The 24,448-nt window shown below is 55.3% G+C and overlaps 2 protein-coding genes across 6 annotated transcripts in view; both read right to left on the reverse strand.

Moving 5' to 3' along the window:
* The window catches only part of LOC134424629 (protocadherin alpha-C1-like), a 209,378-nt gene that overhangs the window by 83,262 nt on the left and 101,668 nt on the right, over positions 1-24,448 (reverse strand). For 2 of the 5 annotated variants that reach the window (XM_063168516.1, XM_063168512.1), the window contains exon 1: positions 8,184-10,700. The exons of 2 other annotated variants lie outside the window; for them this stretch is intronic. In XM_063168516.1, coding sequence (XP_063024586.1) covers positions 8,184-10,700 — 2,517 coding nt within the window. Of the gene's footprint in view, positions 1-8,183; positions 10,701-15,112; positions 17,609-24,448 lie in introns of those variants that run through there. One more of the 5 variants, XM_063168515.1, reaches the window with a different exon arrangement.
* LOC134424979 (protocadherin alpha-6-like) lies at positions 20,755-23,444 on the reverse strand. Its single transcript, XM_063169191.1, is given in 2 exon segments — positions 20,755-20,903; positions 20,906-23,444. Coding segments are annotated over 2 exon segments (2,688 nt in total).

Genomic DNA, 24,448 nt, shown 5'->3' on the forward strand with positions numbered 1-24,448 from the left:
GGCGGCGGTACGAACAGCCTGGGCTTGCAGCGACTGACGGCTCTGCGAGAAATTGGCAGCGTTTATTCAAGCACTGACGGATATTCTAGAGCGTTCTGTTAACCACTCCTGCCCGGACTATTCCGCGAAGTAAAAGCATCCACGAGCTGTTTCTAAAGTTAAGATTGCTTTATGTTTCTAACAGAAATATTGGAATATTTTCTTGACAGTGTACGTCTGTAACAAGCCCCGATAAATTCTTCAACTCGTTATTACAGTCAGAGAAACCAAGGGGAACCGAACAGAAGCCAAATCCTGCCCTGCCCCAAATGGCACTGAGACCCCACATCGCCCTTAATCATAACCCAAAGAAACTAGTTGCTTTCCACATCTGTGCGCAAATGCTATTTCTCCATCTTTTACAGAGGCAGCTAAATCTATTTATAAACTTAAAATACACGGTTTTGCTTTAGAAATCAGAGGTTCCACCACAGGCATGTGAATAAAGGAAAGAAGTGACAGTTCTACAGAGCTGGGGCAAACCCTGCTCCTCACAACTGAAGTAGTTCACGCATAGTTAAGTGGTGATGACCCAGTCCCCTTCAGCACGCGACTCCCGTTCACCATCAAAGGAGACTAAATAAACAATCCCCAGCAAATACACAAAGATCTCAAAGTTAAAGCTGGTACTAAGTGATCTAAGAGAAGAAAAGAGAAAATCGTGGGACACAATTAAATGCTTTTCTATGGATCGACGAGAGATAACCCACTCCTACGATGCTTTTCAAAAAGAACACGAAGTTTTAAATATTCATTGCTGTTTTCTGCACACCTATAAACACCATTCTCGTAATCTTGGAAACAACGACCCGTCATTTAAATTCTACAGTCCGTGACCTTCCTCTAAAGACCTCTATTAGCTTACAACCCAACCAAGTGTACTTAGTCAAAATAAAAATACCGCGTTTACAGATATCACTGTGTCTTAAAAATATGGGAGTGAACCAAAAGTATTGAATGCATAACACGAAATATATATGTACTGCTTGATGTATTACTCCGGCAGCTTTGCACATTTCGCTCCTAACTGTAGAGAAAATTAAATGAGATAGAAGAGAACTTCAATTTTCCCTTTAAAAATTGCTTTAATTTTCTGACAATTAAGAAACACTAAACATGATCCTGAAGTATGATCTCAAAGAGTACTTTGAAGCTGGCCAAGATGAGAACCGAGTCAACTCAGTGCCATCAGCGCTAGGAAAAGATCAGCTGAAAAATAACGGTGTTGAAAACAACTGGTAATTAAACAACCGCTCTCTGAGTCGGGAAATCACTGAGGAAAACAGCACCGAAACTGTTCTCTTGGTATTTTCTGTTCCGCTGCTGAAAGAGCCAAAAGCTCGCAAGCTACCAACACTGAACCACTGAACACCACACACAGAAGTTTTGCGTTATAATTTTCCCTTCACGAATTTCCCGCCTCTCTCCTCTCTCACCAAATTTGGACTCTTTTTTTCTACAGCGTATTTCTGTACAGACGGGATAAAAGAGACACCCCATCACTACGAGAAGTGAGAACAGGTCGTGAGGAATGGTAAATTACCACCCTGTTCCTCAAAAAATTCTCCATCTCTCCACAAAGCATCCTGGATTTTACTACACTCCGCAATCACACATGCACATATTTTCGACGGACTTCCAGACAGAGAACAACGCCTACAACTTCCACAAACATTTCACTGGCTCCTATCGCCCCAAAATTATTGCATCATGTATTTCAGTTTCTCAAGAGTGGCGAATCGCGACAATCAGAAAGCTTCTAAATCTAAAAACTCACGAGTGCGTTCTTGACGGTTGACTGATAAGTCATCAAATAAGCTGTTCAAAGACGCATTTACATTCACCTTGAGGGAAATATCAAACTACGGAAAAATTCACAATTTGAAAGGGGCTTAAACAGGAAAATAAAATATCCCATAGACCTAGTAATGCAATTTGACGACAAGGAGGCAGTAAAAACAAAAATTACAAACCACATTAAAAAATAACATCCGATGCAAGATACAATTTTAAACGGGAGAGAAGAAAACACGAAAATTTTCACGGGCAGTCACGTATAGAGAAAATGAAATTTCAAAATGTGAACACGTACACAGCAAGAAGATCATCACGTCTAAATGCAATACACTGGAAAGCTAGAACGTCGTTCTAAAACTCTTGTAACAGAAAATGTGCTTTAATACATCGAAGGTTCATATATTAAGGAAATCGTACAACCAAAGAGAGAGAAACAAAAATGTCGAGGATTCTTACCACGCTTGAAGAAAGCGGGGAGACAGACGGCCCCTTTCCAGCAGAACCGTTTTCTGCAGCAGGATCGGGCGGCGGCGGAGGGAAGTTGGGGCTGAAAACCATGAGGTCGCTCTTGGCAGCGCCGTCCGTCACGCACAGGCTGCGGCTGTGGCGCTGCGAGTAGGACCAGCTGCCCACTTCGCTGGCGCACACGAGCGTCGTGGGCCCGGGCGCCGAGAGCACGGCCGCCCGCGGCGCCCAGCGCGACGCCCCGTACAGCACCACGGCCAGCAGGAAGAGGCTGGACACGGCGCAGATGGCCACCACCAGCCACACGTTGGTGGCCGCGCTCGCCGCCCCGGCCCCGAGCTCCACGCCCGCCGCCGAGCGCGACACCGCCGACAACGACGACGAGGATCCTGCGGCCAGCGCCGCCTCGGCGGCCTCGAGCAGCGACACGCTGAGCGTGGCCGTGGCCGAGCGCGCCGGCTCGCCGTGGTCGCGCACGACGATCAGCAGCCTCTGGCGAGGCCCGTCCGCCTCGTCCAGCGCCCGCGCCGTGCTCACCTCGCCGCTGTAGAGCCCCACGCGGAACGGGCCCTTGCCCCGCGGCTCCCACAGCTCGTAGCGCAGCCACGCGTTGTAGCCCGAGTCGGCGTCCACGGCGCGGATCTTGGCCACCACCTGCCCCGCCGGCGCCCCCCACGCCGCCCACGCCCACAGCGTGCCCGACTCCGAGCCCGCCCCCGCCAGCGCCAAAGCCGCCTCCGCCGCCGCCGCGCCGCCCGCCTCCGCTACCGAGCCCGCGGGCGGCAGCAGCGCCGGCGCGTTGTCGTTCTCGTCCAGCACGAACAGCTGCACCGTGGCGTTGCCGCTCAGCGGCGGCTCCCCCGCGTCCACCGCGCGCACCTCGAACTGCAGCACCTGCAGCTCCTCGTAGTCCAAGGGCTGCAGCGCCCACAGACGCCCGCTCTCCGCGTCCACCGACACGTAGCTCGACGCCGGACGCCACCCAACGCCCGTCGACGACCCCGCGGCCCCGCCGCCGCCGCCCACGCCCAGGCCGCCGTCCCACACCGAGTAGCTGACGCGCCCGTTGGCCGCCTCGTCCGGGTCCCGCGCCCACAGCCGCGCCAGCTCCGCGCCCGCCGCGTTGTTCTCCCGCGCCAGCACCGTGTACACGGCCTGCGCGAACAAGGGCGCGTTGTCGTTCACGTCCGACACCGGCACCCGCAGCCCGCGGCTGGCGCGCAGCGCCGGCGCCCCGCCGTCCTCCGCACGCACCTCCACCTCGTACTCCGACACCCGCTCCCGGTCCAGCGCCTCGCGCAGCACCAGCGAGTACGAGCCCGCGAACGTCGCCTCCAGACCGAACGGCGACGCCGGCCACACCCAGCACCGCACGCGACCGTTCTCGCCCGAGTCCCGGTCCGACACGCTCAGCAGGGCCACCACCGTCCCCAACGACGCGTCCTCCGGCACCGGCACCGACAGCGACGTCACCCACACCTCCGGGGCATTGTCGTTCACGTCCACCACCTCCATCTCCACGCTGCAATGGCCCGACAGCGGGGGGTAGCCTTTGTCCCTTGCTTCTACAGGGATCTCGTAACTATCCATTTCTTCATAGTCTAATTTGCCTTTAAGTCTGATTTCTCCTTTGTTTTCGTCGATAGTGAACATTTCTTTAATTTTTGTAGTAGCACGTCTACCAAATAAATATATAATATCACTATTGATGCCTTCGTCAGGATCCGTGGCACTAAGCGTGACTAACAGAGTCCCGAGCTCTGAACCTTCTAGGGCTTTAACTTTATACACAGACTGGTTGAACTGGGGCGCGTTGTCGTTTGCATCCAACACGTAGATCACCAGCTCCATGGTGCCTGTCAGAGACGGCCGGCCCCCGTCTGTCGCCGTCAGCAACAACCGATGCACAGGAATCGTCTCGCGGTCCAAAGATTTCGTTAAAATAAGGCTCAAAGACGCTCTCTGGTCGTTATTCCCCTGATGATCAAGACTGAAATACTCGCTGGGGCTGAGCGTATAGGAGAGCTGCGCGTTCGCTCCGATATCCGCATCCGACGCGCCCTCCAGCGGGAAACGAGACCCCGGCACAGATGATTCCGCGATATTAAGGGTTTCTTCGTCCACACGGAAGACGGGGGCATTGTCGTTGATGTCGGTGACCTCCAGCTGCACATGGAAGACGCGCAGCGGCCGCTCCAGCAGCACCTCCAGGCGCAGCGCGCACGGCGCGCTCTTGCCGCACAGCTCCTCCCGGTCCAGCCGCGAGCTCACCAGCAGCGCGCCGCTCGCCCCGCTCACCTCCACGCTCGCCCGCCGGCCCGGCGCCACCAGCCGCAGCCGCCGCGCCTCCGCCTCGCCCGCCTCCAGGCCCAGGTCCTGCGCCAGACGGCCCACCACCGTGCCGGCCTTGGCTTCCTCCGGCACCGAGTAGCGCACCTGCCCGCCCGACAGCGCCCAGGCCGCCTGCAGCACCAGCACTCGTAGCACGGGTCCCCACCGCATCGCCGCCGCTGTCGCCTCCGGTCCCTTCCCTGGCCCTGACCGGCTCTCCGCCACTCCCCCGCCGTCCCCCTTAGGGTCTCCCTGGGACGAGCAGCACGCCGCTCCGCTTTCCCCGCGTCCCGCCCGGGCCGGTCCGGCGCATCCTTCCTCCGGCTGACGGTACCGTGACTGAGGCTCGGGGAGGAGCTGCCGCCCTTCCGTGGCTCACGGCGCCTTCGCGGCCAACAGCGGCACCTGGTGTCCGACCGCGGCTCCTCCCGTGAGCAGCTGCCTGCTGCCCTCCTCCCGCTGCGGCTCCGTGACGGGATAGATCTGCCGTGGCCCCGCCCGCTCAGCCGACGCGCTCCGATATTTCCGTTCCGAACACTGCCTTCCTCCGCAGCCGTAATAGTTTATCCTCTTGTCTCCCCCGTTTCTCCTCCTCTTCTCTTTCTCTTCTTCATCATCTCCTTCCTTAAGGCACTTTAATCGAGAAGCACTTACTTGCCAAAATGTACATTCAGTTGAACCCCCATATTAACCCAGGAATCATTTCGAGAAATATCTTCACCGCATAAAGCTATTTCTGATCTCCAGACTTCATCTTCTCTTATGCCTGAGGAGGCATAACTCAATTTTCTCATTTATGTTTTCTTCCGGAAGATACTTCAGCTGTTTCCTCTACCGAAGAAGACTGTATCCTCGATCTTCCATCTATGGAAAGTACTCAGGTCTTCAGAAGACATAGATTCACGTGTAATGTACTTGGTCTAGTCCAGGAATGCTAGAAACGAACAGAAATTGCTTACCTTTTCATGGCTTTGTGACAGGGATGTGGCTGAGCAATTCCACACAGTCTCCTTGGTTTTTTGTAGAGTAAATAGTACAGTACACCCATCATCTTACAAAGAGTACCTGTGTCTGTCCATAGCAGAATTGTTTTGCCTTCTGAAGTGTATTTCCAACCAAGTAAAGCATCAGCAAATAACAAAGACTTTCAACTTCATCAGTGACTCCCTAACTCTACGCTTTAAACATTCCAACAGAGCAGAAGTCCTCTCAGAAGTGTGAAATAACTCAGGGAATCTGAACTCTCTCATCTGTATATATCAGTATTTTCCCTAAGTTTTATCCCCCAAGTGTAGCTGCACAATGAAGAGCAAGGTCTTGGTTATAATTTTTAGGCAGGTAGAAACTCACAGTATGGCAAAACCATGTGCCCATTACCGATTGAGATGAGCTGCTGCAGGACACAGCAAAATCATTCACCATGACACTACTGGAGATGAGATAAAAGGGTTGCACCACTGTTCTGGCAAGGCACAGTTCATCTCCTAACAGGTTCCCAGGCTCCCACCTCATCTACTGACATAAATACATCAGATCATCTTCTCTACACAGGTACGGCACTTTCTGCTGCCCTGCCCTCTAGGCCAGGCAGTAACATAATCCAGGGAATTGCACAGATTAGTAAATTGCTGGTTATACCACAGGAAGAATCAACGATGCATGCACCCAAAGGTAGAAAACAACAACAAAAACGGAATATACAAAATGCTAAAAAAGCCCAGGTTAGTCTGTCAATATATATTTTTAATTACACCTGCTGCTATTCTAACTGTTGTCTTGATTTATTTCTAGGTCTCCATTCTCAGGCCTGTGTTCAAGGATCACTGTTCAAAATTTCAGGGAACCAGGGCTGAAAAAGCGAACAGGTTTTTATTCCATCCTCTCTAATTCCCGCTGTATTGCCAAAATTTCTGTATCCGTTTCTATGAAGGCAGAAACAAATGAAACTTGAAGCCTCACAGCTTTCTCTCCAAGTAAAATTGACCTTAAGAGACTACAAAACAGTGAACCACAGTGATGGCAAGGGGCACAGAGTCTGAAATAAAAGAGCATTATTTGGCAGCATGGCTTTCACTTACAATTGCCAACACAACTCCTGATAAAGCCAAGCTAAATCACTCTCTGGAAATCGGGAGTTTCAAGAATCATCCATCTTCAAATCCACAAGATTATCATAAGGCAAGCGCACAATGAGACAAAAATGAGTTTATTTAAAAAGCTATTCTCAGGGAAGGGAAAACCAAAATTAAACAAAGTAAACAGGAATAAGATCATGTCAAAACCCCACAGCATCCTAGAAATACAATGCCCAATGCCTATGACTGATGGGTACATGGGACTATGCAAGTCAGAAACCAAACTGAGGTGCTTCTACAAACACATTAATCCAGCAAAAACAAGTCATATACCAATATGTTTCTTGTTCAGTCTAGCACTACAGCTGCAGATTTTGACATCTACTTTGGTGTTCTTCTGCAATTAAGTACCTTACCTTAGAAAGTGAATTTCAATCATCCTTAGAAGGGGGAAGTGTGAAATGCATCTGTCTTTTTCATGTCCACAGTGATTCTGCAGTACTTCACAAATTAATATATGCCACATACGGTGAAGAGGCTAGAACTTTAAATACCAATTTTTGTTTCAAAGGTGAAACAAAGAGGAGGACGGACTTCTGAGTAAGAAAAGACTGGAAACAAGCAATTCACTGCAGTCAAAATCAAGAAATTAATTTGAAGTGCCCCTCCTGTAAGACAGGGAAATGTGGGCAAGTGAAGATACTCCTTTCAAAATGAAAGAGGCACTCAGAGTTGTGATTAACTCCACAGGTGGAAGAAAATCAGACCTGACAACACCAGCAAGATAAGGTAAACAGTGCAGTCGGGCAGAAATCTTTATCAAGAATTGTTATATCTAATAACTCATGAGGGGAGATCAGAAAGGCATGAAGAGTGGTGTATCAAAGATTACCGGAGATATCACCCGATGGAGCAGAGTTCAAATATAGGTCTGCAGGAAAGATCTGCAGAAAAACTTGATGACTCTGAAGACCTAGGTAGGAAAAAGGCAAAATATTTTTGATGCAGGGGAATACACAAGCTGAGTAGACAAGGAAAAATGTGGTTTCAAGACAGATTATGACTGATTCGGAAACAGCTACTGAAGGTTCTAAAATTACAAAATAGAGAAGAAAGTGACATATAGATGAACTCTAATCTCAATGCAATCAAAAATACAAGACTCACGAGACGCTGCAAGACATAAAAAGTATTTCATTCAACCTAGAACCGACGTCAGCAGGATTTAAGTATTTTGCCGCGCTCCACTGCTTAACAAGACTAAACGAAGAGAAAAGATCACAGGGGCATAAAAAACCTGCAAGGATATAACACATTACAGGCACCGAAGAGGAGGGATAATGCAACCGGCACTCAAAGGGTAAACGACAATGGAACACGACCGCCACGTGGCACGAGGGCGGAGCAAGGCTCCAGGCAGCAACAGCCCTGGGGGCGGGTGAGAGGGGACGGAGCGAGAAAGGCAGTGCCACTGACCGTGTCGAGGAGAGCGGAGGGCTCCGGCTGCGTGTCCTTGGCTGCAGGAGCGGGCGGCGGCGGAGGGAAGTTGGGGCTGAAAACCATGAGGTCGCTCTTGGCAGCGCCGTCCGCCACGCACAGGCTGCGGCTGTGGCGCTGCGAGTAGGACCAGCTGCCCACTTCGCTGGCGCACACGAGCGTCGTGGGCCCGGGCGCCGAGAGCACGGCCGCCCGCGGCGCCCAGCGCGACGCCCCGTACAGCACCACGGCCAGCAGGAAGAGGCTGGACACGGCGCAGATGGCCACCACCAGCCACACGTTGGTGGCCGCGCTCGCCGCCCCGGCCCCGAGCTCCACGCCCGCCGCCGAGCGCGACACCGCCGCCAACGACGACGACGACGACGAGGATCCCGCGGCCAGCGCCGCCTCGGCGGCCTCGAGCAGCGACACGCTGAGCGTGGCCGTGGCCGAGCGCGCCGGCTCGCCGTGGTCGCGCACGACGATCAGCAGCCTCTGGCGAGGCCCGTCCGCCTCGTCCAGCGCCCGCGCCGTGCTCACCTCGCCGCTATAGAGCCCCACGCGGAACGGGCCCTTGCCCCGCGGCTCCCACAGCTCGTAGCGCAGCCACGCGTTGTAGCCCGAGTCGGCGTCCACGGCGCGGATCTTGGCCACCACCTGCCCCGCCGGCGCCCCCCACGCCGCCCACGCCCACAGCGTGCCCGACTCCGAGCCCGCCCCCGCCAGCGCCACCGCAGCCTCCGCCGCCGCCGCGCCGCCCGCCTCCGCTGCCGAGCCCGCGGCCGGCAGCAGCGCCGGCGCGTTGTCGTTCTCGTCCAGCACGAACAGCTGCACCGTGGCGTTGCCGCTCAGCGGCGGCTCCCCCGCGTCCACCGCGCGCACCTCGAACTGCAGCACCTGCAGCTCCTCGTAGTCCAAGGGCTGCAGCGCCCACAGACGCCCGCTCTCCGCGTCCACCGACACGTAGCTCGACGCCGGACGCCACCCGACGCCCGACGACGACGACCCCGCGGCCCCGCCGCTGCCGCCCACGCCCAGGCCGCCGTCCCACACCGAGTAGCTGACGCGCCCGTTGGCCGCCTCGTCCGGGTCCCGCGCCCACAGCCGCGCCAGCTCCGCGCCCGCCGCGTTGTTCTCCCGCGCCAGCACCGTGTACACGGCCTGCGCGAACAAGGGCGCGTTGTCGTTCACGTCCGACACCGGCACCCGCAGCCCGCGGCTGGCGCGCAGCGCCGGCGCCCCGCCGTCCTCCGCACGCACCTCCACCTCGTACTCCGACACCCGCTCCCGGTCCAGCGCCTCGCGCAGCACCAGCGAGTACGAGCCCGCGAACGTCGCCTCCAGACCGAACGGCGACGCCGGCCACACCCAGCACCGCACGCGACCGTTCTCCCCCGAGTCCCGGTCCGACACGCTCAGCAGGGCCACCACCGTCCCCAACGACGCGTCCTCGGGCACCGGCACCGACAGCGACGTCACCCAGACCTCCGGCGCGTTGTCGTTCACGTCCACCACCTCCATCTCCACGCTGCAGTGACCCGAAAGCGAGGGTGTTCCTTTATCTGTCGCTTCGATTTGCAATTCGTGTAAACGAACGTCTTCGAAGTCTAAAATACCCTTCAATCGGATCTCGCCTGTCCTTTTATCAATGGCAAAGAGTTCTTTGTTACCGATAGGAATAGAACTTAAAATGCTGTAAGAAAAGTCCTTATTGCTTCCTTCGTCCGGATCCGTGGCATTCACACGTACTATAATTGTCCCCTCTGTAGCATTCTCTGCTATCTGCACTTTATACACGGACTGGTTGAACTGTGGCGCGTTGTCATTCGCATCCACCACAGAGATCACCAGTTCCATCGTGCCCGTCAGAGACGGCCTGCCACCGTCACTCGCCGTCAGCACCACGCGGTGCACGGGAATCGTCTCGCGGTCTAAAGTCTTTGCGAGTACCAGAAACAGAGATTTCCTGTTTTCATCAGACGATTTAACATCGAGTGTAAAATATTCGCTGGGGCTGAGTGTGTAGGTGAGCTGCGCATTCGGTCCGACATCCGCATCCGACGCGCCCTCCAGCGGGAAACGAGACCCCGGCACAGACAGTTCCGCGATACTGAGGTTTTTCCGGGCGGCGGGGAAGACGGGGGCATTGTCGTTGATGTCGGTGACCTCCAGCTGCACATGGAAGACGCGCAGCGGCCGCTCCAGCAGCACCTCCAGGCGCAGCGCGCACGGCGCGCTCTTGCCGCACAGCTCCTCCCGGTCCAGCCGCGAGCTCACCAGCAGCGCGCCGCTCGCCCCGCTCACCTCCACGCTCGCCCGCCGGCCCGGCGCCACCAGCCGCAGCCGCCGCGCCTCCGCCTCGCCCGCCTCCAGGCCCAGGTCCTGCGCCAGACGGCCCACCACCGTGCCGGCCTTGGCTTCCTCCGGCACCGAGTAGCGCACCTGCCCGCCCGACAGCGCCCAGGCCGCCTGCAGCACCAGCACCCGCACCACCGCCGCACAGCAACGCTCGACCATCCTTCCTGCCGCTCTGCCCGCCGCCGCCGCTCTGCCTGCCGGCCCCGGCCCGGGCCCCGCACGGCTCCCCGCCGCCGCCCGGACGCACGGGCTCTGCTGCCCGGCCCGAGCCGCCCCCCCGCGCTCACAGCCGGGCTCTCCGCCGCACCGGGGCGGAGCCGCCCACACGGACCCGTTCCTGAGCCTGCAGCGACACCGTGCGCTGCTCCGCCGCCTCACACGCTCTGCGACAGCGCCTGTGCCTCCGCTCCGTCACGGCCGTCTCCTCTGCTGTTTATTTAAACGGTGCTCCTTTCATATTTTATCCTTTGGACTTCCTCCGCTTCTCTCTTCTTACCCACTCTGATTTCTCGCCTGTCGCCTCCGGAGCCAGACAGAAGAAAAAACAAGCCGGATCCACGAACTTGGTTTACGTGGCTTTAGCGTCTGACCGCGGAATATTCCAACGGCGGGGAGGGCTCTTGAGAACCAGCTCCACCCACCGATTAGAGGTAAGGTCGTTTCATACTGCTCCTCCACTTTGCTGACGTTTTCTTTCTTCTCCTTGTCATCTTTGATCTTTACTCACCTCCTTGTGTAATACTTTCATAGCATCTTCTGCATTTCTCTTCTCTCCCTCCATTCTTCCTCTGGTCTCTTTCTGTTTACAGTGACAGCATCTGGGACATATCAGTAAATTCATCCGTCCATCCTTCCCTTCTTCCATTTTCCCATCTTCCTCCGTTTCTTCACTGTCCTTATGCACACACAGACTCTCTTCTACCTCATCTCCATTACCAATATATTTTTCCATTACTTCACTCTCCCCATGAAGCACAAACACACCACTGGTTACAATTCTTGTTCCTCTCTGCTGAAATCGTTCATGTCTCCACTCAAGGAGCAAATTTCCTGCTTACTTCAAGTCTATGCCAGACCGAAAGCTGGCTCTTTCACCTCACCTTCTGGAAGGAAACCACACACTTCAGGCTCCATCCTCTCAAGGGAGAGAATTCACAGCCTCTGAAACACAGACCCAATCCCTAGGTGTTTTGACATTGGTGTAAACAGACTTGACTAAGCAATAACAACCCTGTGAATCTTCTTCAGGAACTCAAAGCCATCAAGGCCAGCACACCAATCCATCGTGAATGCTGAGAAAAATATGGAGCAACCACAGCTTCTGAACACTCTTCATATACTGTGATGAAGAGTTGTTCTTCAGGCTTCATTTGCCACCTCCATGCTGAATGTAAATTTCTGACTTAACATTTCAGGCAGGCCAGCACAGTCAGAAACGAACAGAAAGAATGTCCAACCCCGGGGGCATAATCCCCCTGGATTGCCTCTGTATACCCAGATCCACAGGGTAAAAAACACGCAGTCATTTTATTTGTGTCATTTTCTCTGAGAACACACCCCCGACTCCCAACACATCCACTCTGAGAAATGTGTTAGGGTCTGTTCTCCATCTCCGCTTGCTGTTATTTGCTTGAGCTGTGTCTGGAGAAAGAAGTTGGGAATGGGAGGAGGCAGTGGTGCTCTGCTGATGCAGTACAGGAATCACAGAACATTTCAAACTGGAAGTCATCCATAAGGATCATCAAATCCAACTCCATATCCAGGCACATTTGGTCAATCCAAGGTACAACGGAAATCAGACTCATCTTCTTTAGGTAGAAGGAACTTACCTGAAGCATCCCTGGTTCCTTCTTCAGAAAATATTTATTGTCAAGGGAGGGAATTGCTTCTGAAGCATATTTTCTTTTAATGCTATCAGAGATCTCTGGGGAGGATGAATAAGAGGAAATGACCCACATTCTGCAAAAGCCTCTAAATCACTGAACAGAAGCACAATGCTCCTTCATGTACTTGCATCACATGCTAAGTAGAAGACATCCTGCAAATCTAAGGACATTCTCCCAACCTCAACCTCAGTTTAGACGATTGGAAAAACATCTCCCCTACCGATGGTCAACTACTGGAAACTCTGCTACTTGACAGCTGCCAAAATTCAGCAGTCTGCATTTCATCCACTATTACAAACACATGGCCAATGCAAAAGAAGAAGAAAGTTTAAAAGATGGAATGTTTTGGCAAAAGGAGAGAAGAAAACTAGAAGGTACATTTCCATCATATCAAAATGCCAGGTCTGGCAACTTCTTGGTTATGGACGGAAGTTTTCCCACACCCTATTAAGACAATAGCAAACATGTGAACAAGGAGAGCTTCGGAGAAGGCTGACCAAGCAAGACTGATAATTGGAAAATCTGCTGTTTCACCAATGCCATATTTTCAAAAGCAAGTGATCTGAGTTATGAATGGAAGATGTCTTCACATTTGACAGGAAGAGCACAGACAATACCAAGGATACACAGGACTTCAGAAGAACGTGAGAGGGTCCCAGGAGAACAACCCTGGGTGACGGGTGGCCTCACAAGGTTGTCCAGTGGAATCCTCTATACCAAGCTCTGGAAAATGAATCTTCAGCTAAGCACCTGGAGCTTTTCTTCCCCAGTGATAGGGCTTATACTACACAGCATCTCCATTTCCTCACCAAAAAAACTTCTCCACTCAAAGTCACCTTCCCCATGAGACAGAGCCCAAGTAGTACTCCATGCCACTTGGAGGATTACAAGCCAAACGGCCCCACCAAAACAGCATGCCCCAGGAATAAAACCCACTCTGATCATAATCCAGGCCATTGCACATCCCCACCCTCCCTCACAATTGGAACAAAGAACTTATGAAGAGATGGAAAGCCACAGAATATCTGGCAGACTCTGTGAAATTTAATGTAAACATGCTGAGCTTTTTAGCAATCTCAGATGGAAACACCAAAGAGCTACACTTTGGAGATCCTTGACATTCTGTGATCAGAGTGACAGCTCTGATCCTGGCGCAGATTCATTTTATTTTGAGAGAACCACAACAAAAGCCGAAGCATAGGCAGAGTCACAATATCAATTCTGGGAGAGAATTTCTACCATAACATCAGAGATGAGCTGCTCTGCAGGGTTTGGTGTGGCCATGCAGGTATCAGGGTTAATTAAGCATGACCAGGGAACACCCCATTTCTACAGAGGCTGCCCTTGCAAGTGCTCAGGCAGGAGACATGAGGCACACACAGATTTATGCTCTCTTTCTCATCACATCCTCTTGCATATCCCACTTGACAAGCAGCAAGGAACCATCATGGCAAAATCAACAGCTGAGGAAGCTGCTTTAGATGTGGACCCCTACAAAAGGAATCCAGCAAGCTCAAGTCCGACCCTCCCACAATGCCTTCTCAAAATAAAAGGGAACATTCATCATTGCATTTCCTCTTACCAGCACATTTTACACAGTAAGGATGTATCAGCACAAACCATTTTCTGTTCCGGGAGAACTTCATCACCTCAAAGGACTTTGTGGCCATTTCAATACCACACAGCATCTCAGCGTCCACAAGGCCTCCAGCTCCCAAACCTTAGAGTCTTGAAAAGGATCCCAGGCACAAGTACTCTGTGCCCATCCTGCCTCACAGTTTTCTCTAGGTATTCTTCGTTCATCACTCTGGGACATGAGTTCTCAAGACAACCTCATCATGACTCATTCTTGTCTTAAGACATGGCCCATGCCCCTCTCAATGAATTCCACCTTCCTCAAGCAGCTCTTCTGCTCAAGGTCACATCAAAACAAATCTGGGCCTAATTCAGCCACTGCCACACTCACTTTAGTAAACATGCAAGTGTTTCCTTCCTTTACAGAAAGAAAAAAAAAAAGAAACAAGGAAAAGTTGATATTAAAGTCTATACTGCCTTTCCTACTTTCTTAATGAGCCTGATGGTGGAACATAAATGCAGAATTCTTGTTTCCACGGAGAGCCAAATAGTTGAAATACAAGTGTAATTTTGTGTCACATCTCATGCAAGGAAAATGAAAGAAGACAGTTTTCAGTAACAATACAAACCTAATACCAACATAGTCAAAAGTCAGCAAAGGCTTAAGTCAAAACAACGTGACTGGGGGACTATCACCAAGGTTTGTCTTGTATTCCTGCAACAAGCCTGCATTGAAACCCTTCACGGAAAACAGTAAGAAACTTGCCTGCAAAACTGGCAACCCGGGGCACCTCTCACTGCAACAGCCAATTATTTCATTCCTGAGTAAAACTCCTGTCCAGCAAAGTGAGATTCACCTGCGGTTGGTAACAGTTGTGGAGTGAAAAATAATTAATTCTACCTCCAAGCATCAAGAAATTGCAAAAACAGGTGAGAAGAGGCCGACAATGGAAATGTCCCTTTAACATCCTTAAACATCCACTGCCCTCAGCCTACGGGGGCGGAGCCTCGCTGCAAGCACGAACTACCCTAGGGCGGGAGAGAATGGGCGGAGAAGAAAAGGGACTGTGAAACGAAACAGCGAGAGGCGAGCAAAGCAGTGCCACTGACCGTATCGAGGAGAGCGGAGGGCTCCGGCTGCGTGTCCTTGGCTGCAGGAGCGGGCGGCGGCGGAGGGAAGTTGGGGCTGAAAACCATGAGGTCGCTCTTGGCAGCGCCGTCCGCCACGCACAGGCTGCGGCTGTGGCGCTGCGAGTAGGACCAGCTGCCCACTTCGCTGGCGCACACGAGCGTCGTGGGCCCGGGCGCCGAGAGCACGGCCGCCCGCGGCGCCCAGCGCGACGCCCCGTACAGCACCACGGCCAGCAGGAAGAGGCTGGACACGGCGCAGATGGCCACCACCAGCCACACGTTGGTGGCCGCGCTCGCCGCCCCGGCCCCGAGCTCCACGCCCGCCGCCGAGCGCGACACCGCCGACAACGACGACGACGACGACGAGGATCCCGCGGCCAGCGCCGCCTCGGCGGCCTCGAGCAGCGACACGCTGAGCGTGGCCGTGGCCGAGCGCGCCGGCTCGCCGTGGTCGCGCACGACGATCAGCAGCCTCTGGCGAGGCCCGTCCGCCTCGTCCAGCGCCCGCGCCGTGCTCACCTCGCCGCTGTAGAGCCCCACGCGGAACGGGCCCTTGCCCCGCGGCTCCCACAGCTCGTAGCGCAGCCACGCGTTGTAGCCCGAGTCGGCGTCCACGGCGCGGATCTTGGCCACCACCTGCCCCGCCGGCGCCCCCCACGCCGCCCACGCCCACAGCGTGCCCGACTCCGAGCCCGCCCCCGCAGCCTCCGCCGCCGCCGCGCCGCCCGCCTCCGCTGCCGAGCCCGCGGCCGGCAGCAGCGCCGGCGCGTTGTCGTTCTCGTCCAGCACGAACAGCTGCACCGTGGCGTTGCCGCTCAGCGGCGGCTCCCCCGCGTCCACCGCGCGCACCTCGAACTGCAGCACCTGCAGCTCCTCGTAGTCCAAGGGCTGCAGCGCCCACAGACGCCCGCTCTCCGCGTCCACCGACACGTAGCTCGACGCCGGACGCCACCCAACCCCCGAAGACGACCCCGCGGCCCCGCCGCCCACGCCCAGGCCGCCGTCCCACACCGAGTAGCTGACGCGCCCGTTGGCCGCCTCGTCCGGGTCCCGCGCCCACAGCCGCGCCAGCTCCGCGCCCGCCGCGTTGTTCTCCCGCGCCAGCACCGTGTACACGGCCTGCGCGAACAAGGGCGCGTTGTCGTTCACGTCCGACACCGGCACCCGCAGCCCGCGGCTGGCGCGCAGCGCCGGCGCCCCGCCGTCCTCCGCACGCACCTCCACCTCGTACTCCGACACCCGCTCCCGGTCCAGCGCCTCGCGCAGCACCAGCGAGTACGAGCCCGCGAACGTCGCCTCCAGACCGAACGGCGACGCCGGCCACACCCAGCACCGCACGCGACCGTTCTCCCCCGAGTCCCGGTCCGACACGCTCAGCAGGGCCACCACCGTCCCCAACGACGCGTCCTCGGGCACCGGCACCGACAGCGACGTCACCCACACCTCCGGAGCGTTGTCGTTCACATCCACCACCTCCAGCACCACCTTGCAGTGACCCGATAGCGACGGCGTCCCTTTATCTGTCGCCCTAACATTTAGGTCGTATAAATTAACCACTTCAAAGTCCAAGGCGCCCGTCAGTCTGATCTCTCCAGTGTTCGTATCAATGCTGAATAAATCTGAGCCAGAGGGAGGAACAATAGTATCGATTTCATAATTCACGTCTTTGTTAATTCCTTCGTCCAGGTCCGTCGCATTCATACGAGCCACAAGCGTACCTTGTATGGCGTCCTCAGACAAATGGACATTATACACGGACTGGTTGAATTGAGGAGCGTTGTCGTTTGCATCCGTAACCGAAATCACCAGCTCCGTGGTGCCCGTCAGAGACGGCCGGCCCCCGTCTGTCGCCGTCAGCACCAACCGATGCACGGGAATCGTCTCGCGGTCCAGAGATTTCGTGAGTACCAGAAACAGGGACTTACTGCGAGAGTTGCTGTTTTCTTCCTCTATTCTAAAATGCTCACTGGGACTGAGTGTGTAGGTGAGCTGAGCGTTCGCTCCGATATCCGCATCTGACGCGCCCTCCAGCGGGAAACGAGACCCCGGCACAGACAGTTCCGCGATACTGAGGTTTTTCCGGGCGGCGGGGAAGACGGGGGCATTGTCGTTGATGTCGGTGACCTCCAGCTGCACATGGAAGACGCGCAGCGGCCGCTCCAGCAGCACCTCCAGGCGCAGCGCGCACGGCGCGCTCTTGCCGCACAGCTCCTCCCGGTCCAGCCGCGAGCTCACCAGCAGCGCGCCGCTCGCCCCGCTCACCTCCACGCTCGCCCGCCGGCCCGGCGCCACCAGCCGCAGCCGCCGCGCCTCCGCCTCGCCCGCCTCCAGGCCCAGGTCCTGCGCCAGACGGCCCACCACCGTGCCGGCCTTGGCTTCCTCCGGCACCGAGTAGCGCACCTGCCCGCCCGACAGCGCCCAGGCCGCCTGCAGCACCAGCACCCGCACCACCGCCGCACAGCAACGCTCGACCATCCTTCCTGCCGCTCTGCCCGCCGCCGCCGCTCTGCCTGCCGGCCCCGGCCCGGGCCCCGCACGGCTCCCCGCCGCCGCCCGCCCGGACGCACCGGCTCTGCTGCCCGGCCCGAGCCGCCCCCCCGCGCTCACAGCCGGGCTCTCCGCCGCACCGGGGCGGAGCCGCCCACACGGACCCGTTCCTGAGCCTGCAGCGACACCGTGCGCTGCTCCGCCGCCTCACACGCTCTGCGACAGCGCCTGTGCCTCCGCTCCGTCATGGCCGTCTCCTCTGCTCTTTCTTGTTACATTGCTCCTTTTATATTTTATCCATTGTAATTTTACTGCTGCTCTCTTCTTACCCATTCATGTATCTCGCCTGCCGCATCCAGCCCCGCCCAGCAAACAAAAGTATTCGGATCCACCAGCTCTAATTACTTGATATCAGAGCTGAAATGCACAACTGTAACCGAGGAAGAGCCTGTTGACAACCAGCTCCGGCCTGCGCTTTGAGTCAATGTCCGTGAGTAATCCTGATTTTAAATTTCTTCTTTTCGTCATCTTCCATTCTTAATTCTCTCCTTGTGCCATTCTTTCTTAGAATGTTCTGTTTTTCTTTCTCTTCTTCTTTTCCTTCTTTTTTTCTCTCCTTTGTCACCTTCTTCCTTTTTCGTGTATAGTGGTAGTGTCCGTAAATTGCCAGTAAACTCATTTATAGATTGTCCCTTTCTCTCTCTCTTCTAATACTTTCTTTTTTCCTTCTCTTTCTCTATATCCATCTTTCCTTCCTTCAGTGCAATCTTCTTGCTTTCAATTTTCTTCCATTTCCATCCTCTGTTCACTTTTCCCTTACCAAGAAGAGAACCGCCTTATCATCTCTTCAACATTCTTGACATGGTGTAGCAAGACATTCTTTGGAAAAAGCTGTCATTCCTTTTCCCTTTTGACTTCAAGGAAGCGTTCAGACAAGGCATGGCAGCATGCCCCAAATTTCAAAAAGCTTCTCATTGACAAACAGTGTTCTACATCAAAACCAAGTAATTAAAGGCACGCAGGGCAGACGTCTTCACAAGCAGCAATACCAGAAAGAACAGTCTCCTAAGAGATGCAGAACTTCTGGATGTCCTGATAGGATTCCAGAAGAGCAGCACTGTGTCATGGCATCGTCCTCACTATATTCTACTGTGATCCTGTATCTCACACCCTGGGAACTGGGATCTCCACAGCTAGGCAGACATTCTCTATTCCCTCCCCAAACCCCAAACACATACTCAAATTCTTTCCATTACCTCATGCCTGGCACAAATATACAGCGTGCTGCAAATCCATTCTGTTCCTCTTTGACTTTTCCCTCATGCCAGGATGCTTTGTGCCTTTTCAGCGATAGCAGATAAAAAACGAGTTCTCAAACGTTCTGTAATTGGAGTAGTGAACAATACTGATCCCAATCCCCACAGACCTTCTTCATCAAGAGATCGGACCAAAAGCACAAGTGCACTCAAAACGCTAACCGGATGAGAGAATTTCAAGAATATAAAACCAGAGTTGAGCTGCTCTGTAGATGTGGAGGTTTGATGTGTACATTTAGACACCAGAATAAGCCATGTGTGAAAGCAGGACACACCATCTCTACCCAGACTGATTGTGTGAGACCACAAGAAGGGGAAGAAGAGCACCAGATTAAACACATCTCTTCAACTGCCCTTAAAAATCATATCTGAAAAGATGAAACACAGACCACCATGGCAAGAGCTGTGGAAGCTGCTATAAATACCCTACAATACATATGGCAAGCAGTTTGTAGTGCCACCTTCCCACAACAACACCCCCAAAACAGCAGCAAAAATGTACATCAGTCTGCATGTACCCAACACATTCCCTGTGTCAGGCCAGAGGCAGCACAAGAACTGTCTCTGATGGAGATACTCACAACCTCAAAGGACTCTGTGGCCATTTCAGTACCATGTATTATCTCAAGACGCAGAAGGGCTGCAGCATCAGATGCTTAGAACATAGAAATGATCCTGGGCAGAAACACTCTGGTCCCATCATGACTCCTGCTTTCGTCTAAGCATCTTCATTCCCCAGTCTAACATTCTCTAGAAAATGATACAATTCTCATTCCTGTCCTCCTATTGTATGACTCATTGTCTCACAAATGATTTCAGGTTCCCTCAAAGGAGACTTCTCAGGGCTCAAGGTCACCTTTCAAACCAGGACATGGCCAGGACCTGCTCAGTGTCACTGCCACATTCACCTCTGTGACAAGGCAAAATTTTCTTTCCTACCTCAAGGGACAATCAGACTTTGCTTAAATCTAAAGTCTAATTAAGACTTAAATTAGTCTAAATTAGTCTTTATGCTAAAGGTTTTCCAGCAATGAGAACACTGTAAAATCCACAGAGATGGCATCACATACATGGTCTGGCAGACTCTGCAGGTGCATTGCGAGCTCTGTTTGTGAGATCTGAGACCAATATTTACTGGAGCAATCATGTTGGGACAGCTCTCATGGCAAAGGACACTTGATGTAATGCTGAGAGAGATCGAGAAACACGATGATGAGCTTATCAATACAGTGGCTGTGTACTGTGTAGAAGAAATTTTTATGTTGTCATTGTTTTGAAGATGATTTACACAGAACACTTAAAGGTGTTCCAAATGTAAATATTGAAAAAACGCACCAAAAAAAGAGGCCTGTGTCCATCAAGTAACCTGTTCATCCAGGAATGCAAATTACCAAATACACCTAACAAAAACGGAAAGGGAAAAATGCTATGAAAAGGCCACAAAGCCTTCCCAGTTTCCATAATGACATGAGGACAGAAGTCCAAATTATCACTTTGGTTCCATCTCTTGTAGAGAACAAATAACAGAACATGAGGCCAGAGAAGAAACAACACGTGATACCACAACGGTCAGCAGTCAGCAACGGCAATGAGGAGAATAAACAGCGCCTTACAGACGGTCTTCGCCACAACCTAACCTGCACACCCTCAGCAAGCTCGGGTGGAAAATCTACACAACCAGCAAGAAGGAGCGTTGTCTCCAAAACTGAAACTTCGAGGCATGACAGGACAGCTCTAATCATGATCAGCAGGCATTTCATTCTACAGCAGAACAATTCATATCCACAGATGCAAATTTCAAGTGCATATCCCGAAGGGTTACAGAGATACCCTCTCTCTTAAAGGACGAGGCAGAAAATACAAAGGTGCAATTAACACATCTAAACACCCATTGACTTCAAGATGCGGGGGCAAAGTCCGGCTAATAACAGAAAGAGTTTGGGAAACGAGAGACAAGGGGCAAAGGGGGAGAGAACAGAGGCGAGCAAAGCAGTGACACTGACCGTGTCGAGGAGAGCGGAGGGCTCTGGCTGCGTGTCCTTGGCTGCAGGAGCGGGCGGCGGCGGAGGGAAGTTGGGGCTGAAAACCATGAGGTCGCTCTTGGCAGCGCCGTCCGCCACGCACAGGCTGCGGCTGTGGCGCTGCGAGTAGGACCAGCTGCCCACTTCGCTGGCGCACACGAGCGTGGTGGGCCCGGGCGCCGAGAGCACGGCCGCCCGCGGCGCCCAGCGCGACGCCCCGTACAGCACCACGGCCAGCAGGAAGAGGCTGGACACGGCGCAGATGGCCACCACCAGCCACACGTTGGTGGCCGCGCTCGCCGCCCCGGCCCCGAGCTCCACGCCCGCCGCCGAGCGCGACACCGCCGCCAACGACGACGAGGATCCCGCGGCCAGCGCCGCCTCGGCGGCCTCGAGCAGCGACACGCTGAGCGTGGCCGTGGCCGAGCGCGCCGGCTCGCCGTGGTCGCGCACGACGATCAGCAACCTCTGGCGAGGCCCGTCCGCCTCGTCCAGCGCCCGCGCCGTGCTCACCTCGCCGCTGTAGAGCCCCACGCGGAACGGGCCCTTGCCCCGCGGCTCCCACAGCTCGTAGCGCAGCCACGCGTTGTAGCCCGAGTCGGCGTCCACGGCGCGGATCTTGGCCACCACCTGCCCCGCCGGCGCCCCCCACGCCGCCCACGCCCACAGCGTGCCCGACTCCGAGCCCGCCCCCGCCAGCGCCAAAGCCGCCTCCGCCGCCGCCACGCCGCCCGCCTCCGCTGCCGAGCCCGCGGCCGGCAGCAGCGCCGGCGCGTTGTCGTTCTCGTCCAGCACGAACAGCTGCACCGTGGCGTTGCCGCTCAGCGGCGGCTCCCCCGCGTCCACCGCGCGCACCTCGAACTGCAGCACCTGCAGCTCCTCGTAGTCCAAGGGCTGCAGCGCCCACAGACGCCCGCTCTCCGCGTCCACCGACACGTAGCTCGACGCCGGACGCCACCCAACGCCCGACGACGACCCCGCGGCCCCGCCGCCGCCCACGCCCACGCCGCCGTCCCACACCGAGTAGCTGACGCGCCCGTTGGCAGCCTCGTCCGGGTCCCGCGCCCACAGCCGCGCCAGCTCCGCGCCCGCCGCGTTGTTCTCCCGCGCCAGCACCGTGTACACGACCTGCGCGAACAAGGGCGCGTTGTCGTTCACGTCCGACACGGGCACCCGCAGCCCGCGGCTGGCGCGCAGCGCCGGCGCCCCGCCGTCCTCCGCACGCACCTCCACCTCGTACTCCGACACCCGCTCCCGGTCCAGCGCCTCGCGCAGCACCAGCGAGTACGAGCCCGCGAACGTCGCCTCCAGACCGAACGGCGATGCCGGCCACACCCAGCACCGCACGCGACCGTTCTCGCCCGAGTCCCGGTCCGACACGCTCAGCAGGGCCACCACCGTCCCCAACGACGCGTCCTCGGGCACCGGCACTGACAGCGACGTCACCCACACCTCCGGCGCGTTGTCGTTCACGTCCAGCACCTCCAGCACCACCTTGCAGTGACCCGACAGCGGGGCTGTCCCTTTATCTGTTGCGTCCACTTGCAGGCGATAGAGATTAACATCCTCGTAGTCTAAGTCACCCTTAAGACGGATCTCTCCGCTATTTTGGTCAATTCGGAAAATATCTTTTCGATCCTGCGGGTACAGGATCTGGAGCGAATAGGAGATATTACTGTTCGCCCCCTCATCCAGATCCGTGGCATTTAGTCTGATCACCAAAGTGCCGCGTTCTGCATTCTCTGGCAGCTGCACTTTATACACAGACTGATTGAACTGCGGCATGTTGTCGTTCACATCCAGCACTGAGATCATCAGTTCCAATGTCCCCGTTAGAGACGGCCGGCCCCCATCTGTTGCCGTCAGCACCAAGCGGTGCACGGGAATCGTCTCGCGGTCCAGAGTTTTCCTGAGCACCAGGAATAAGGACTCACCGTCCATATCGGTTTTTTGCAAATCCAGAGAGAAATGCTCGCTGGGGCTGAGTGTGTAGGTGAGCTGCGCGTTCGCTCCGATATCCGCATCCGACGCGCCCTCCAGCGGGAAACGAGACCCCGGCAGAGTGGTGAATTCAGTGATGCTGAAGTTTTTCCGGGCGGTGGGGAAGACGGGAGCATTGTCGTTGATGTCGGTGACCTCCAGCTGCACATGGAAGACGCGCAGCGGCCGCTCCAGCAGCACCTCCAGGCGCAGCGCGCACGGCGCGCTCTTGCCGCACAGCTCCTCCCGGTCCAGCCGCGAGCTCACCAGCAGCGCGCCGCTCGCCCCGCTCACCTCCACGCTCGCCCGCCGGCCCGGCGCCACCAGCCGCAGCCGCCGCGCCTCCGCCTCGCCCGCCTCCAGGCCCAGGTCCTGCGCCAGACGGCCCACCACCGTGCCGGCCTTGGCTTCCTCCGGCACCGAGTAGCGCACCTGCCCGCCCGACAGCGCCCAGGCCGCCTGCAGCACCAGCACCCGCACCACCGCCGCACAACAACGCTCCACCATCCTTCCTGCCGCTCTGCCCGCCGCCGCCGCTCTGCCTGCCGGCCCCGGCCCGGGCCCCGCACGGCTCCCCGCCGCCGCCCGCCCGGACGCACCGGCTCTGCTGCCCGGCCCGAGCCGCCCCCCCGCGCTCACAGCCGGGCTCTCCGCCGCACCGGGGCGGAGCCGCCCACACGGACCCGTTCCTGAGCCTGCAGCGACACCGTGCGCTGCTCCGCCGCCTCACACGCTCCGCGACTGTGCCTGTGCCTCCGCTCCGTCATGGCTATCCCCGCTGCCGTCCCTTCCTTTGTGCTCCTCTTCTTTTTCTTATTTCCTTTTCTTTATCGCTTGCTTGCCTAGATTAATTTCCTTCTCTCCTCTTCTTCCTTTCTACCACCCGTTATTTCTCTGATTTTCATCGGTTTGCCTTTCACTTCACTCTCTTACGTTTCCTTTTTAGTTTTCCTGTTTTTTGCTATTGTTTCCACTCCACATCGTCCTTTTGCTTTATTGCCTTGCCCTAATCTTTATGCCATTTAGCTTTCCTTTCTATCTTTGCTCTTCTTTACCCACGCCGGCGATTGGCCCGTGACCTCCTGCACCGCCCTGGAGACCTTCGATGTTGGAGTTTATCAGCGACAATTATGCTATATCAGCGCCGGGGCGCAGTGCTCCAGCCAAAGAAAGGCTGTTCCGGACCAGTTCTGCTCAGCGTGGAAACATAAGGTTGGTGCCTGCAGATCAGGTCCTTTATATTCCGTCTTTTTGCTTTGATTCTCTTCTTTCTTTGTTACTTCCTTTCTGCCTTTCTGTCCCAATTTTTTCTTGTACCGTCGCCATCCTTCATATATCCTTGTCTCCTTCATTTTGTTCTGCTAATCTTTCTCTTCTTTTTTGTGTCTTTCCCTTCTATTTCCTGGTTCTCTTTCCCCATGTCTTCTTCATGCTCTTAATTGTAATATTTTTACTACCTCCTTCTCATTTTCTTTCTTTATCTCTTATGTGCTTCCATTTCCTTTACTAAT

This window comes from Melospiza melodia, chromosome 14, assembly GCF_035770615.1.
Source record: "Melospiza melodia melodia isolate bMelMel2 chromosome 14, bMelMel2.pri, whole genome shotgun sequence".
NCBI lineage: Eukaryota > Metazoa > Chordata > Aves > Passeriformes > Passerellidae > Melospiza > Melospiza melodia.